The 17,579-nt window shown below is 51.6% G+C and overlaps 1 protein-coding gene across 2 annotated transcripts in view; it reads left to right on the top strand.

Moving 5' to 3' along the window:
* The window catches only part of CHCHD6 (coiled-coil-helix-coiled-coil-helix domain containing 6), a 135,972-nt gene extending 122,747 nt beyond the window's left edge, over window positions 1-13,225 (top strand). The window contains exons 6-9 of one of the 2 annotated variants that reach the window (XM_029051977.1): window positions 7,917-8,052; window positions 10,052-10,090; window positions 11,345-11,447; window positions 12,976-13,225. In XM_029051977.1, coding sequence (XP_028907810.1) covers window positions 7,917-8,052; window positions 10,052-10,090; window positions 11,345-11,447; window positions 12,976-13,139 — 442 coding nt within the window. In that variant the 3' untranslated portion in view covers window positions 13,140-13,225. The remainder of the gene's footprint in view (window positions 1-7,916; window positions 8,053-10,051; window positions 10,091-11,344; window positions 11,448-12,975) is intronic. The other variant, XM_029051978.1, reaches the window with a different exon arrangement.
* Window positions 13,226-17,579: the final 4,354 nt, after the last annotated feature.

Below are 17,579 nucleotides of genomic sequence, written 5' to 3'. Positions count from 1 at the left end.
CTCCTTCAATCCATCTCCCGCAAGGCAGCTTGCCTTAAGCCTTACACCCTCGCTAGTGACCGGTCTATTTCAGTCCTTAGCGATGGTGGATGGAGTTTCCTGCTCAACAATGAATCTTGATTGGGCTTCCATGCTGGGAGCAAGGCATGAGACAAACAGGGCTACAGAGCAGAGCTCGGAATGAAAACTTCCCGACCCTGATTTCCCCCTGCTGTTTAGCTGGAAGAATTGTGCCCAGAACTCTCATCTTCAAATTTAATCTCACAACAGAGTTGCTCGGTGGAGTTTGTGACACATCATCCCTTTAGCCAATTGTGGGCTCACAATTCCAGCTGGCCCCCCCGATCGTGCCTTCTGAGCATTTTCCCATAAGCCCGTGCACAGCGCCTTTAACTAGGTAACATCCCCGATCCAGCCGACCCCATGGCAAGAATTGTGTGATGGCCGGATACCCTCGCGGGTATCCTTTCTCATGGTTAGGAACGGACCAGCAGACGGCCCTAACTTTTCCCTCCGGTAACTCTCTTTGGAGTTCTCGACCGTGAATCTGTCCCAAGCCCTCTTGAACTTCGGGTTATTTTTGGCCTGCGTGACTTCCTGTGGTAGTGAATCCCTCTGGATAAATCTCCCCGCTTCACGCTTAAGTGTGTGTCCCCTTGGCTGGCGCTGTGGGATCTGATCAACGACAATTCCAGAAGTGTCTACCAACTCTGTTGTGCTCTCCCAATTGCCTAGCGTACACCTTTTCCCACAGTAAACACTCAGGAAATACTACAGATTGATTGTGTTTTGCCCCATCTGAATGGTTCAAACATATCCCCTCTCAGACTTCATCTCTCCAGACTGAAGAATGCTCATTTTTTCAGTTCTGTTCCCAGACAGAAGCCGATCATCTCTATTGCCTCTTCTCTGTTCCTTCTCCAACTCTCTTATGACCTTTCTCAGATACGGTGTCCACACCAGAGTATTCTAGGTATGAGCGTGGGAGGGTTTTATGTAATTGAAAAAACATATCTCTACCTGAAGAGATGTTAACCTTCACCAGACGCTACCTCAGTTGTTCATTTCTGGCAGGCCTAGCTGGATTTGGGCCCCAAGAAGAGGAGCCCCTATCACAGAGCAGCCCCGGATTCGTCGAATAGGCTGATGCCAAAGACCCAGTTTTCTCATTCTGGGGGGACCTTGGGCAAGCCACTTAGCTGCTTTGAGCCCCGGTTTCCTTGTTTATACAATGGGAATGAAATACCTGTTCTCCCACCCCCCTAACCCAGGTGCCCCAGGTGGGACAGAGCTGTGCCTGACCTGCTTTTTCTTGTATCTACCCCAGCGTTTAGTGCAAATACCACAATTATTAGTATGAGAGTAGAACCCCTCTCTGCGCTCAGCCGGACAGCTTTTGCCGTGGGTCTTCCCAGGCTCCGTGTAACAGAAGATCGGGGTTAGGGCAGGGGGAGGCCCCTCCCGAGGAGCGGAGAGGGATCCCGACTGGCCTAGGGAACAGTGTGGGGATCTGGGGCTTCCGCTTTTCAAACAGTCAATCCATCGATGGTATTTACTGAGCGCTTACTGTGTGTGGAGCACCATACCAGGAACTTGGGAGAGTACAACACAACAGAATTGGTAGACAGGTTCCCTGTCCACATTGAGCTTACAGTCTAGAGGGGGGTAAAAATCTCACCCAAACAAGGGACTCGAGTCCTGGACCCTCAGATTAAAAGTCTGATGCTGTTCCAACTGAGCTGTGCGGACGACCCGGAGGGCAGCAGCCTTCAGAAACGTCGCCCCTTGGCACCTGGGCATTACTGAAGCTGCTCGGCGGCCTGCAGCGAGGGGGTTAAAGAGAGAAACCTCTCCTGAACCGCTAGATTGGCCCTGACTAAGATGAATGTCTAATTCACTTGGAGCGTCCTTACTGCTGCCAGTAATAAAAAGCTTGCTTCACATATTCACCCTGCTGCCGATGTTTCTCTTAAATTAAATATCAGGAGGACATATAATAGCCCGATTCTACGCCAAGCCAATATTATCAGATTGATGTCAGCAGTGATAATAGAAGAAGGATAAGTTGATGAGATTTCATTTATTAAATAAAGTAAAGGGAATACACAGGGAGAGAGGATTTGGTAACTCTCCATGTGTCGAAATGCAATGAACTCTCCCTGCCTATGCAGTCACCTCGAGGGATGGCAGGAAGAAAGATGCTCTTTGTCTCATTTAAGAAAGCCTCTCCCTTTAAAAAAAAAAAAAAAAAAAGCCAAGCCTCGGATTTAGTCATCTCGTTCTGGGGGAGAATCGGAAATCCTGGATGGCGCCTGGGCTCAGCCTCGCTTCCCTGCAAGCGAAGGGAAAGCGCGGATTCCCGTCCCAGCTTTGAGGGGACGGGCATTTCCAGCTAATGTGACAGTTTGTTTCTTTCTCCAGTCACCCCTCATTCCAGCGTCTCTTCAACCCGTCGACTTGTTCCAGGCTGTTCGGATAAAATTGGGGTCTCCTTTATCCCTTCGGTTTCACTGTTTCCTACCTGTTATCTCCCTGACCCCTGAAGGCCCCCGTCCCACCACCACCCTTGCTCCCCTGAGGATAGTCCTACACATGCCCCGCTTCCTCCCCTTTGTGGGGTCCCAGCCTCTTGCCACCGCCCCCCCCCCCCCACCACCACTTCCCCCTCTCTGTACCCGATGGTTTCCTTCACCCCTTCCCAATTCCTCTTACCCCTGGGGCCCTTCGATCCCACTCCCTTTGGCATCAATGAATGGCGGGTTACTGGCAGGAAAAAGCTCAGGGTACAGCAGTTTTTCCTTCAGTGTCCTTTGCGGTTTCCTCTTTCATTTTAAAGAGTCTTGAGCTGGTCAATCTGCTCCGTAGAGGCAGAAGAGGAAATGGTTTCTCCAGGCCCAAATGGTAGCTCAGCCCAGAGAACACACCATCTCCTGGCTCCCAAAGAGTGGTCGTAGCCGTCCCTTCCCAGCCCTCTCTCCCACGCCTTGCAAACCAGAGGAAGCTTCGGGAAACAGAGAGATGGTGGTCAGGGTGACGGTGACTAATTGAAATTCAGTTGCTGTGTTGCCTTGCACGTTACCGGGTCAGGCGGTGAAGCCGTGGCGGATACAGGCAATCTGACTGTCTACCTAGTGATTGTCTGGCATTTCACACCGATTTATCTTCCAGCTCTCAGAGGAGAAAGAAGGTGGCCCGGGAGCTTAAGAGGCTTTCTTCTTTAAGGGTTCCAGTTGTTTTTAACCACTCTGCTGCTGCCCTACCCAAGTCTGTCCTGGCTGGAACACAGCTGCCGTGCTTTCGGATCCAGAAAAATGCAGCTGCTGCCTATTTCAGGTGGACGCCTTATAGAGCGCGGCGGTGGCTGCCGCCGCTGTTTGCAGCAGCTGCTGCAGCTTCCGGGATTTCAGCAGCTTGCCAACGGGCCGCGGTAACAAAAGGACCGGCCGGGGAAAGGAAAAGTCCGCCCGAAACGTCGGCCCGGCCGACTTCCATTCGCACGGGGCTAAAGTTCACTCTGCCGTGCCCTGTCGCAGTGGGTGCTGATTTCTGATGTTTAATGTGTGTCAATCAATCAGTGGTATTTATCAAACGCCTACTGTGTGCAGAGCACCGTCCTAAGCGCTTGGGAGAGGACAGTATAACAGAGTTGGTAGATAAAGTCTGGCCAGTGGAATATATTATTTCCCAGAGTGGGCCGCCCCGGCCCCTTAAGGCCTGTTGTGGGGTTCAGATTGGGGAAGCAGGATTAGAAGAAGGTTGTCTCGCACTCTCTGATGTAAAACAGATCTGTGTTGGTTTAGCGGATTGGGGATGGGGCCCGGGACAGTGGAGTCAGCCCTAGGATTCCAATCCCTTCTAATAATAATGATGATGATGATGATGGTATTTGTTAAGCCCTTCCTATGTGTCAAGTAGATACAAGGTAAGCAAGTTATCCCACGTGGGGCTCGCGGTCTTAATCCCCATTTCGTAGATGAGGTAACTGAGGCACAGAGAAGTTAAGTGACTTGCCCAAAGTCACACAGCTGACAAGTGACGGACCCGGGATTAGAACCTCTGACTTCCAAGCCCGTGCTCTTTCCACTAAGCCAAAAGCCAACCCTGGGGGTGTCCTGGACCTTCGTGCCCCCTTCCCTCCCCTCGTCTTGGAGAGCCTCTCGGGGCTGTAGAATCGGACTGAGTTCCAGACAGGTGGACTGGGAGACGACAAACGGCCCGGCCCCTGCCATTCCGTCCTTCGCAGGGGCAGAGGGGACGAAGAGTGATGATAATAATGATAATAATGATGCTATTTGTTAAGCACTTACTATGTGTCAGGCGCTGTCCTAGGCACTGGGGTAGATACAAAGTAATCAGTTGGGACAGAGTCCCTGTCCCACATAGGTCTCACAGTCTTAATCTCCATTTTACAGATGAGGTCACTGAGGCATAGAGAAGTGAAGCGACTTGCCCGAGCTCACACAGCAGACAAGTGGCAGAGCCTGGATTAGAACCCAGGTCCTTCTGACTCCCGGGCTTGCTCTGTCCACTCGGCCACGCTGCTACCTTGAAGATGGCCACGCCCCGGATGATTTTAGGGGTGGATGTGGTTCCGACAAGCTCCGACTTTCTCATTCGCTCATTCATTCACTCAGTCGTAGTTATGGAGCGCTTACCGTGTGCAGAACACTGTACTAAGCACTTGGAGGGTACAATTTGGCAACAGATAGAGACAATGTCTCTAGGACTGTGCGCCCGTCAAAGGGCAGGGACTGTATCTGTTACCGATTTGTACATTCCAAGCGCTTAGTACAGTGCTCTGCACATAGTGAGCGCTCAGTAAATACTATTGAATGAATAAAAGGGGGAGATAGCAAAACAAAACAAGTAGACAGGCATCAATATCATCAAAATAGATAAATACAATCATAGATGTATACGCATCGTTAATAAAATAGAGTAATAAATTAATATATACAAATATACACAAGTGCTGAGGGGAGGGGAAGGGGGTAGAGCGGAGGGAGGGAGTAGGGGCGATGGGGAGGGGAGGAGGGGCAGAGGGAAAGGGAGGGCTCAGTCTGGGAAGGCCTCCTGGAGGAGGTGAGCTCTCAGGAGGGCTTTGAAGAGGGGAAGAGAGCTAGTTTGGTGGATTTAAGGAGGGAGGGCGTTCCAGGTCAGCGGTAGGACGCGGGCCAGGGGTTGACGTCGGGACGGGCGAGAACGAGGCACGGCGAGGAGGTTAGTGGTGGCAGGGGAGCGGAGTGTACGGGGTGGGCTGTAGAAGGAGAGGAGGGAGGTGAGGTAGGATGAGGCAAGGGGATGGAGAGCTTTGAAGCCAAGAGTGAGGAGTTTTTGCTTCCTGCGAAGGTTGACAGGCAACCACTGGAGATTTGCGAGGAGGGGACTTCCTCCCAAGTGCTGCCATAGCCACTGCTGCTGCTCAGCTGGGGGCCTGGAGGCTGCCAGCCAGGGCTAGGGAGGAGAAGGGACCCGGAGAGTTTGGTGCGGTTCACTGCCTTGTCGGCTTCCTCGTTGCTGCCGGAAAAGCGACTGGAAGGGAGGGGAAAGGGCTTTATTTGAGGAAACGAAAAAGGGAAGCAGCAGACTTCCCTCGGCTAAGAGTTACTCGCCAACGGCCTTGTTGGTCTCTGATGCCAGAACATTTCTACCCCTTAGTCAGGGATTTTTTTTAAAAACTTCAAACGATATTGCTTTCGAGAGGAATTTGGGAGTCCGGGACTGTGGCAGCGTAGCGAGAAGCAGCACGGTGTAGTGGATAGAGCACGGGCCTGAGAGCCACAGGACCACGGTTCTAATCCCGGCTGTGCCACCTGTCTGCTGTGTGACCTTGGGCAAGTCACTTCACTTCCCTGGGCCTCAGTTTCCTCATCTGTAAAAGGGGGATTGAGACCGGGAGCCCCACGTGGGACAGGGACTGCGTGCGGCACGATTGGCTTGTATCCACCCCAGGGCTCAGTACGGTGCCTGGCGCATAGTAAACACTCAACAAATACCACGATTATCGTTATCATGGCACGGTATCGGCATCTTTGGCGTTGTTTCCGAACGCTCGGCGGGTTAATTAGGATGCTCTTATTTGAGGAGCTTCCGGTCAGGATCATGAATTTCTAAAAACCTTTGAATGTGGGAACGGATCGTAAGGTAAAAATCACCCCGAATATGTCTATATGCGCCCCAATTTTCCTCACGCCGAGTATCATCTAACCATAGGGGGACAGTTGGTTCTTAACCATTTTCTTTCTTTCTGTATTTGTGTGCGTTTTAGGCTGCCCTTCCCCCACTTTTCCTTTGCTTAATCCTAAATTCCCTTCCCCTCATGTATAGTTTCCTCCGTGTGTGTGTGTGTGTGTGTGTGTGTGTCCACGTACAGAATTCTGCTGTTTAATGACTGGTTTGACTCCTGGTTCATTGCTATCCGACTTGAGAGCTCTTCACTGTGAAATTCATGCTCTTGGCTTCTCCGCTCCACTTCAAGGCCCATCGCATGGAAGCAAAACAAGGGTAGTAGGACACGGAGAGAGGGGATTTCTATTGAATGATATTTTAATGTTTCGCGTCTGTTTGCCCTTCTGCCTTCCGTCTTCTCTCCCTGGCCCCGCCACCGTCACCGAAAGTATTTGACCCAGATATTTTCTAAATGCCGTACGGTACACCAGTGTCTTCAGTTTCCTGCAGGGAAGTCAGCCTGGAGGTCATCCACTCTTACGTCAAAAAATCAGTCGACCAGTGGTTTTATTGAGTGCTTACTGTGTGCAGAGCACTGTAATCGCATGGGAGGGTACAATAAGTAGGTAGACCCGATCCCTGCCCACGAGCAGTTTACAGACTGGAGGGGGCAATGCATGTGTTTAGATAGTAAGCCCCTCAAAGGTAGGAACTGCATTTTTACTTCTATTAGGTATGATTTCAACTTCCTACTGCAGTGCTCTGTACAGTCACAGCTCAGTCAGTACTGTTTGTGGTGGTGATAAGGAATATCCGTCAGAGAGTAACCAGAAGTTAATCTCTGTTGAAGTCTGAAAATTTCTACCTGTAAGAAAGTCTGTCTTTATCAAGTCCCTCTATATGAGGAGGTGTCATGGCTTGTCTCTTTTTTCCAGCTGATGTACTATTTTCTTATGATTCTACAACACATTTAGTCTCACTTTCTTGGCCATATAAGGATGATGAAATTAACCATCACCTCAGATTATTCTCAGATGGCTGAGAGAGAGAGAGAGAGACAGGAGACTCTTTATCAGTTTCCCTTCTTCCTTTCTAACACCACTCCTTCTGCCCCTTTCTTCAAAGTCATGGTTCCTATACACCTGCTGGGAACATTCTGATTTATGCCACAAGCATTTACAGAGAGCGCGACAGAGAAGAGAGAGAGGGATTTTCAAGAAGTCAGAGTTCCTTATCCCTTGAATATTTCACATCTCCTCTGAAAGGCCTTCCGCGAGAGATACCATAAAAAAGCCCTCATTTCCCCTACTTCCTCTCCCTCCTACCTCACCTATGCACTTGGATCTCTACCCTTTAAGCACTTGATATTCACCCCACCCTCAGCCCCCAGCACTTCTGTACATAGTCATAATTTATTTCTATTAACAGCCGTCTCCCCTTCTAAACTGTAAGCCTGTTGTGGGCAGGGAATGTGTCTACCGCCTCTGTTGTGTTGTACTCTCCCATTCACTTAGTATAGTGCTCCCCACCCAGTCAGCACTCAATAAATACCATTGATGGATCGACTGCTTTCCCCTCTGGGGCCAGTAGCGCTCAATAAATACTATTGATTAATGAGTTAATTGATTGATTCATGCAGGATAGCTCTCCCTTTTGCTGTAGGCTGAGTTTGATGCCAGCAGGGAGCTTGTATGTGTCTGTGTATGTATTTTTCCATTTCTAAATATTTCTGGGGGTTCTTCCTCTAGGCCCCGCAGCATTGAGCCGGTGTGTGGGGTTCTGCAGTCGGAGATCCTCCGCTGCTACCGCAAGAATAAGGAGGAGGTGCTCAAGTGCTCCAACCTGGCCAAGGCATACCAGCAATGCGTGATTGCAGCTCGAGAGGTAAGGATAAGTCCCCGGGTTTCCCGTGGGATTTCATTTGATCCACTGAGCGAGCACCATCTGTGCTCCTTCTGTGCTGAGAGCGCAGGGCACAGGGCCCACTTCTTTTGGGCCCCTGCCTCTGGCTCCCCCACTGAACGCCCTGGTAGGGAAAAAAAGTCACCGTTCACTGACTCTGCCTCTTCTTGGAACCTCCTAAAACTTGGGCACCTGTGGTTTTCCCCTTTCCTCTGGTCCAGGGCCCCCAGGGAGTCCTCACACCTGCTGACTTTGAGCCAGAGAGCAACGATGCTGCTTGGGATGGAAAATCTAACCTCAGGCCAGCCCCCCTCTCCCCCCCATTCAGGGTTTTCACGTTGATTTCTCCCAGGATGTGGCTGCAAAGGAGATATATATATATATATATATATATATATATATGTATATATATATATATATATTTTTTTTTTTCTGAAGCTTGGATGTGGCAGAGGGACCTGGGGTCGCAGCGTGGCTCAGTGGAAAGAGCCCGGGCTTGGGAGTCAGAGGTCATGGGTTCAAATCCCGGCTCTGCCATTTGTCAGCTGTGTGACTGTGGGCAAGTCACCTCACTTCTCGGTGCCTCAGTTACCTCATCTGTAAAATGGGGATTAAGACTGTGAGCCTCACGTGGGACAACCTGATTACCCTGTATTTACCCCAGCGCTTAGAACAGTGCTCTGCACGTAGTAAGCGCTTAATAAATACCAACATTATTATTCCCCTGAGAGCAGTGTAGTTAGCCACTACAGTGAACTTGCGTTGTGGCTCATTGGTCTCTGGGGAAGAATGATTCACACAGTGAAGGTGCCATTTTCTGTCTCGGTTGAAGGCCCCCTCGAAAAGCAGCTTCCTCTAACAGTGGGGTTTTGGCCTGCGGTAGCTTTGCCTCCCACTTGCCCTTCCCAGCGGCCCGCATGCTCTCTATTAAAGGGGCCGAATCCTGGTCCCAGGGGGTGGTAGGGCAGTTTGGCGGGGCATGGCTAGCAAGCCCAGAGGAATCACCGCTGCTCTGCTGGACAGTAAGGAGCCTGGGAACTGCTCTGATGTCCCTTTAGATCAGTGGCTCCTCAACTTGCCTCGCCTCTAATGGACCCCCATAGCAGTTTTTGCGTGGAAGGTTTCCTCTCCTCTGATGCTTGAGGTCCCTTGCTCTTTCCCTCTCTTCCAGCTCAAATAACTGTCCCGCTCCACCCCATCTCCCAGCACTTTTCCCCCCTCAGAATCATCCTGACATCCCAGGATCTAATCCCTCCTCCCCATACCAGCAGCATCTTCTAGACCTAGGGACCCCACTCTGAGAAATCTCACTGTGGATGAAAAGGGTTCTTATTGCTGCTCATCGTTAGTGGCAGAGAACTTACTCATTTTCCCCAGTGGCAGGCCTGTCTTCCCCATCTAGGGGCCCCTATTTGGGGTGATGATGTGGAGCCACCCAGCTCAGAGGGATCATACTGGAGCATGTTGTCTGGAGCTGAGTATCTGTCAGTTGGCCAGAAGGCTCCCGTGGAGCTGAGTTGTGGCTGAAGGTGGTGAGGCCCAAACCAGGATCAACAGCATCCTGTCCCTTCAGGCCTGGAAGCCACCTTGGCTGTAGGTCAGCCTCGAGTCTGTGGACCTTGGGCCTGACTCCGGGGACAGTTGTGGGGCCCATCCTAGTTATGAGAACTCTCGGGCGGCTATCAAATGCCATCAGGGACTCTTGGGTCTGTCTTTTGCCACTCTGGAGCCAAGCTAGCTTCGCTGGAGTCCTTGGCCAAGGCTGGACTCCAGGAACCACGCTGAAGCCCTCAGTCCCACCCAGCATTCAGGGTTGGCCCAGAATGGCACTGGACTTTGCATCTATTTGTCATTTGTTTTGAGTCCCCTCTCTTTCAAAAAGCACCTTCTTCTCCCTTCCCCGTTCTCCCCCCTTCTCCTTTCTCCTCCCTTCTTCTTTCTTCTCCATTCTACTTCTCCTTTCTTCTTTTTTTTTTTCCAGAGGACCACCAATCATCAGGACACGGGCACCGCTGCACAGGTGGGCTCTGAGGGGGAGGAATGGGGTGACTGGGAGGGTGTTCTGCCTTCTCGCCCCCCTCCACCCTCAGTACCTAGCAAGGTCAACTGGGCTCCTCTCGCGGGCTCTTGGATCAGGAGTAGGAGTGAGGTGGGAGAGGGTTGAATTTTCCTTGCCTGGGCATCTGCTGATCTGTAGAGCAGGGTAGGCTTGGAAGTACCTTCAGCGGTACAAGTACCGCCCGTTGAAGAAGACAGGGCTAGAGGGGGAGTTGCTGGTTACCCCGGCCTCCTTTGTGCTCACCGTGGTCTTCCTTGATGGACTCTTGAGGTTTCTGATGGTTTCTTCTCCTCCCCGCCCTTCTTGCCCACACCCTGTCATTAACACAATCTCTTCTGGGAGGCAGTGAGAGTGGGGCAGACAGTGCTCCAGCGCAGGGGACTGTGAGTCTCAGGGATAGAAGCTGGGTGGGGGTTGAGAGGTTAAGGGCCCCTCTCTTTTGCATTAACAAGGCGCATAGAAGCGGCCCGCCTGATTTAAGTATATCGTGGAACAAGCTACCACGTCTCCCCGTAGGAGCTCGGACGAACTCGAAAAGCTGTCAGGCTCCACTAGTCCCAGTGGCGCGCGTCCCCGGCAGAATGTGTCTTCCCCGACCTTTTCCGAGGAGGTCTTTCGTCTTCAAACCGGCACAGGCATAGCTTGCCACAAAGAGGCAGAGAGGCCCTTTCGGCTGTAAGGGGTTTCGCAAGCCCCTGTTGCCGACGGAACCTGAGGGTTCTGTCCGGCCGCCTAGCCTAGCGTAGCCCAGTTGTCCGGCCATGAGAATCGGCCTTCTCCGAGGACAGCTCCCATTTGTGTCTGCGAGACAGAGTCTCTTCCCTTCCTCCTGTAAATCCGGCTTGTAGGTTTGGGGGTTTTGCTGGGGGGCCGGAGTTGGGGGGGGGGGGGGGGCGGGTTGCCTTGCAGAATATATCTTTAGCAAATGCATTTACCAATACATCTTTATTGCATGCAGTACAGGCAGAATGGGATTATAGAGGAAGACAGATTGCATTAAACTTCAGCTCGCTCACGGACGGCAGCTCAAGCCCGCTCGAGAGAGGTGTTGGGAGGCTGCCAGCCCCAAACCCCAGACATTATTAAAGAGCGAATTGCAGGCCGAGTGACTGGAAACAGCAGAGGGCAGTGAAGGATTCTTACTGAGTTTGAGTTGGTGGTGTATGTGGGGAGGGTTTGTGTGAAACCCAATAGCTGCACTATCTCTGAATCCAGAGGCTGCAAGAGTTCCGTGAACCTTGCCCAGAAGCGCCCCCGACGCCCGCCCCTCCACTTATTCCTTCTAACGTCGGACGCGTCAGAAGCCTTTCGGGATTGGGTATGTGAGTGTGGGTCGGAGTGATTTGCTGCGGGTGACAGCAAGGTGGCAGGAACACTCCTCTGGAAGCCTTTAGGGAGGTAGGGGCAGGGGAAGAGGTAACCGGGAAATATAGGGCTAGTAATATATGCATGCTAAAAGGGCTTCTGGTGCTCTTATTGAAACCTCATAAACACCAGCTCAGATAGCTGGATGGTTTCATCGGGACCAGAGGCGTGAGATTTCATGGAGCTGTCTTCCTGACAGTTAAAAGACCTCACTGGAATTTTACCCAGCGAGGACTTGATTTTTTTATTAAAATCACAGATAAACACACTGTCGGCCCGCGGGCTGTTCACGAAACAAAAGAGAGAGGGAGAGACTTCTAGGTGATGTCTTGAAATCGCCTGTAGTTTAGTCCCTGGGTTCAGGAGGGACATTTTCGAGCCCTCGTAATGTAGGCCGGGTCCATTAGCCAAGGCTGGGCCGAAATTCTAAGCCACCTTAAATGAGTTTGTTCTTTAGCCGGATTACATTTTGGAAGCTGATTTGGGGGGTATGGCAGAACAGCAGGTGAGTGAACCCACTATGATGGTTTTCTGTTTGCAGGCTTCTAAAGAGTGCCAAGAGGGTGACGATGGCTATTTAGCTTTATTTGAGATTTGTAGGCCCATTGCTTTGTAAAATTTCGGCCTCCTTTTAACCTTACAACAGTAAAGAGAAGAAAACCAAAGTCTCGTTGAGCTAGGTTCAGTGTGGAGGCAAGGGGATGCCGCTGAAGTGAGTCGTCACTCTGTTAACTTGGGGCGTGAATTCATGTCTGGTCACCCCCCCACCCCCACCCCCCATCTGGGCAAAGGGAAACGGGTCTGCTGACGGTCCAATCTGGGGGTCAGAGTGTCCATGCGGAGCTCAGGCGGTGATGTTCTTGCCTGGCCCCAGAGAAGTCCTTTTGCCTTCCTGGAATGCCGTTTCTCTAGCCTCTCTAAGAGAAGAGAATTCAATTCCAAAGTGCCCTTCACCTGGCCCGGCCTTCTTCCTCTTCCTCCTCCTCTTTATTTATTTTTTTTTTTATGGTGGTAAGCACTTACTATGTGCCGGGCACTGTACTAAGCCCTGGGATGGATACGAGCAAATCAAGTTGGACACTGTCCCTGGCCCACATGGGGCTCACGGTCTCAATCCTCATTTTACAGATAAAGTACTTGGGGCACAGAGCAGCGAAGTGACTTGCCCACGGTCACACAGCAGACAAGCGGCCGAGCCGGGATTTGAGCCCAGGTCCTTCTGACTCCCGGGCCCATGCTCTATCCACTAGGCCACGCTGCTGCTGCTCCTCCTCTTCATCATCAACTGCATTTATTGAGCGCCTACTGTGTGCCGAGCGCTGTACTTAGCATTTGGGAGAGTATAATGTAATGGAGCTGGTAGACACGTTTCCCTGCCCTCAGGGAGCTATATTGATCCAAGGGATCTTGGCATGTCTTCGTCCTGTATGTTGAACTGCAATAAGATGGAGCCGCTGTAACACGACGCTCTCTATTTGTAGGGTTGAAGAGTGACCGTCCCTCCTGGCCCGGGGAGTATCGCGGAGCGGGGGCCCTTCGGGCAAGCCCCCGGCAGTGCCGTCGCCGACCGTGGGGCTGTGGCCGACGTTTCGGGTCATTTCCCTCGGTAGCCAAGAAATACCACCATGCATGGGCTCTATTGTAAAAATTCAAGTGATGTTAAAAAAAAAATTGTAGACGCCTCTACCCTAGAGGAAATAAAAGTCTTGGTTTTCGGTCACTGCCTAAAAAGTCTCCAGTTCCCCCCACCTCTGCCTCCCCGTCTCAAAAAAACCCCCAAAAACAAACAAACCACACGCAAGCCTCTTGCCATTTTTGAAAGGAGCCCGAGATGGGGGTCATTAGCGGCTCACACTAAGTATGAGTGGGAAGAAGGAACCGTAGACGAGACAGATTAGGAATAATGAAACAATAAAACCTAACGCGAAGGCCAAATGCACAAATTGAAAACAAAATCAGTAGGGGGCTGTGGCTAGAGCCCAGGATAGCTCTCGTCTCCAGCCTCCCAGGGACAGTACCCTCCATCCTGACAGCTGCGACTCCAGACACGGAAGCACTGGAGGCGGGAATGGAGGCGATGAGAAGAGGATATCCGGGGACCCCGCCCCGCTTCATGCCCGGGTCGGGGGAGAGGGGGTCCTGCCCGATGCCGGGTTTAATTCTCCTTCCATCTTCCCAGCTCTGTGGCTGCCCACCAAACTGAGGTTAAGTGTGGTGTTTTGGAGGGTGCGGGGGGAAGCTTATGGATACTTCACATTAGGGGCCCATGGGGTGTCCTCACGGGTCTTGGGGAGGAGCATGGACAAAATAAAATCTAGGGATCTTGCGTGTGGTCATCTGCCGTGCCTGTGCTGATCGCAGAGGCCTCGAGTGGTTTTGTAAATGCCTCGTTTTGTAAACGTATAAGGCCTAGCGCCGTTCGAGTCCTTGTTGAAGGAAAGAATAGACCTCATAGATAGTTATTACTCAAGTTCCATCCTCAGAACTTTTTCGGGGGGGGGGGTCTCCAGCCCCCACCCTCGGAGCCCCTGAGACCTAGCAGGGACTCTCTCTTCCTGTAGCCACTTGTACCTTCAATGGGATGTCTCTGCTTGACGGTGTATTCTGCCTCTGCCCAGTTGGCTTGTGTGGGCTCATGTTGCACATTGGGGGGTCTTTCTTGTGTGTGTTTTCATATCTCTGCCGAACCTCCTGCAAGAAAGCAGCAAATTGATCCATTTTCAACGGAAATAAAAGCCAAGATAATGGTGCTGCCGGGGGAGGGGGCCTCTCCCATTGTGCTTTTGCAGATCTCAGCGAGGTTATTGACTGACTGCCGATTTTACCAGGAGCTGCCGCCACTTTGAAGCGATTAGAACGGAAAGTCAATGCGGCAGTTTTTTTTTGGGGGGGGGGGCATTTTTTCATTGAGGCCATCGAGAGGTAATTGAAATTTGTTGCCCGTTTGTTCCCAAAGAATATGTGAATTTACTGACGGAGAAACAGGCAAACAACCCCATGTTGCAATTGGTTTTAGAGGCAGACTTCAGCTGCTTCTCTGTATCCCTTCTCCGCCCCGAGCCTCAACTCCCATCTCCTTCCTCGACCTCTGACCTTTATCACAGTTCCCCTTTAGCCCTCCAGGACTCAATCTAGGTTGAGTGGGACTTAATTGCTTGTTCATTTTCTACGGTTTATATTGCACCCTGCCAGTTAGGGGGAGGAAAATCGCCACTAAACAGATTACTCCCTTCAGGCTACACCACTCCCGTTCTCGGTGGTGATTTCAGGCCGGGCCGGCAGGGCCGGCCCTGAAAGATGATATCCCTCTCTCACCTCAGCAGTACGGAAGAAGAAGGACTGTAGAGAGCCGAATGGCTATTTGACGTGGTGTACGTCCCGGCCTGCTTTGGTTATCAGTCAGTCACTCTATCAGTGGTATTTATTGAGCACTTTCCTTGGGCAGAGACCTGTACTAGGCACAGGGGAGAGTACACTACAACAGAGTTGGTAGGCGTGTTCCCCGCCCCCAAGGAGCTTTCAGTCTTGAAGGGGAGACAATATAAATAACTAAGTTATGGGTATTCTTTCATTTCATTTCATTTAATAGTATTTATTGAGCGCTTACTATGTGCAGAGCACTGTACTAAGCGCTTGGAATGTACAATTCGGCAACAGATGGAGACAGTCCCTGCCCACTGACGGGCTCACAGTCTAATCGGGGGAGACGGACAAAAACAATAGCCATAAATAGAATCAAGGGGATGGACATCTCCTTAACAAAATAAATAGGGTAATAAAAATATATGTACATAAATGCTGTGGGGCTGAGGGTAGGTTGAATATCAAGTGTCCAAAGGGTACAGATCCAAGTGCATAGATGAGGCAGAAGGGACGGGGAGTCAGAGAAAAGAGGGCTTAATTGGAGAAGGCCTCTTGGAGGAGCTGTGACCTTAATGAGGCCCATATATTTGGGGCCAGCAGAATAATAATAATTACGGTATTTGTTAAGCACTTACTGTGTGCCAGGCACTATACTAAGCCCTGGGGTGGATACAACCCAAATGGGATGGACATAGTCCCTGTCCCACGTGGGGCTCCAAGTCTCAATCCCCATTTTCCAGATAAGGAAACAGGCACAGAGGAGTCAAGAAACCTGCCCAAGGTCACACAGCAGACAAGTGGAGGAGCTGGGATTAGAACCCAGGTCCTCCTGACTCCCAGGCCCATGTTCACAAACTGCCGATCCTGCCCGAGACAGCCTGGTTGGGCTGGACAAAAGCCTACCGAATCATGAAGGCTGTGAGCAGGGCTAGCAGTAGTGGAAGTATTATTGGACTTGTAGGGGGTGAGAGCTAGTAGCGAGAACCCGGAACGGTGAACCTTCGCTCGGTAAATACCACGATCCCAGTCAGTCGAGTGCTGGAGCGATACCGGGCTCCAGGTTTCGAAGCTCCGCTCACCCCACATTGGGCGTGTTCTTCACCGAGTGGCACGGCTGCTGCACGGGGAGCCGAAATGGGGCAACCGGAAGCCAGGGGAACGGAGGAAACACATTAAGGATGCAGGGAAGCCCAGTCTCAGCCGATGTGGCATCGCAGCTGAACGCTGGGGGAGAACTGCGGCAGACGGACCAGCCGGGCACGCTGCAGTCGTGAAAGGAGCGGCTCTTTTCGAGCGGAAGCTTCCGGAGGATGGAGAGAGTGAAGCGGAACCGCAAACAGCACCGGTAGCGGTGAACGGGCCGGCACGACGGGGGATTCGGTGGAAAGAGCACGGGCTTGGGAGTCAGAGGACGTGGGTTCTAATCCCGCCCCTGCCCCTTGTCCGCTGTGTGACCTCGAGCAAGCCACTTAACTTCTCTGTGCCTCAGTTCCCTCATCTGTAAAATGCGGATTAAGGCTGTGAGCCCCACGTGGGACAACCTGATTACCTTGTATCTACCCCAGCGCTTAGAACAGTGCTTGGCACATAGTAAGCGCTTAACAAATACCATCATTACTATTATTATAGTCTGAGTGTGGACCCTTTCAGCCACCCCCACACATGTGAGTCCATTTCATCATCAGTGCATCATCTTGGAATACAAAGGACGTGTGTGTGTGTGTGTGCGTGTTCCACCATTGTTCATCAACTAACTATGCATGGGCCGATCTTGGCAAGTGTCCCCGGGAGAGCTATAAAGATGATTGAAAGGTTGGAAAATAAACTGAGAATATTTAACCTGGAGGAGGCAGAGGGATTGTTTAGGAGTGGATTTCAAACCCACTGGGGCAACAAGGGTTGGGAAAGTGGAGCCGTTCTCCGTCTCCACTCAGGCCACAAGGAGAGGCCAAGGACTTCAGCTGCAGCGTACGGGAGTTAGCTAGGCTATATAAAATTGCCTGACGGCGGCGGTTGTCGAACGCTGCGGTGGATTACTGAGAGGGGGGAATCATTTCTGGAGGCCTTTCAGACCAGGAAAGAGCCAAGCGAACTTGGCTGAAGGCAGGCGGATGGTTCCCTCCAGCCCTAGAATCAATGGAGGGAAGGAGGGAGAAATGGAGGGAGGGAAGGAGGAGTTGGGCGAGACTCAGGGAAGGGAGAGGGAATGAATACCTCCTAGAACTCGGAGCGCCAGTGGTCAGGGTGGACAACAGGACAGCGTGGCTCAGTGGAAAGAGCCCCGGCTTGGGAGTCGGAGGTCACGGGTTCGAATCCCGGCTCTGCCACTTGTCAGCTGTGGGACTGTGGGCGAGTCACTTCTCTGTCCCTCAGTTACCTCATCTGTAAAATGGGGATTAACTGCGAGCCTCACGTGGGACAACCTGATTACCCGGTATCTACCCCAGCGCTTAGAACAGTGCTCTGCACATAGTAAGCGCTTAACAAATACCAACATCATTAATAGGGCCCAAGCCCCGTTGTGTCGGTTACGTCGTTATGTTGTACTCTCCCAAGTGCTTAGTACAGTGTTCTGCACCCAGTTAGCGCTCAATAAATACGATCGACTGACTGACTGACCACTCCCTCCATTAGGATCAGGAACATTTGTGCAGGCCTTGACCGTAAGCGTCTCATCGTGTCAGGGAGGCCCTAGGGCCCGTGCTGCCGGGCACCCTACCCC

Source organism: Ornithorhynchus anatinus, chromosome X1 (genome assembly GCF_004115215.2).
Source record: "Ornithorhynchus anatinus isolate Pmale09 chromosome X1, mOrnAna1.pri.v4, whole genome shotgun sequence".
Lineage (NCBI taxonomy): Eukaryota > Metazoa > Chordata > Mammalia > Monotremata > Ornithorhynchidae > Ornithorhynchus > Ornithorhynchus anatinus.
This window is presented reverse-complemented; position numbering and strand designations above follow the sequence as displayed.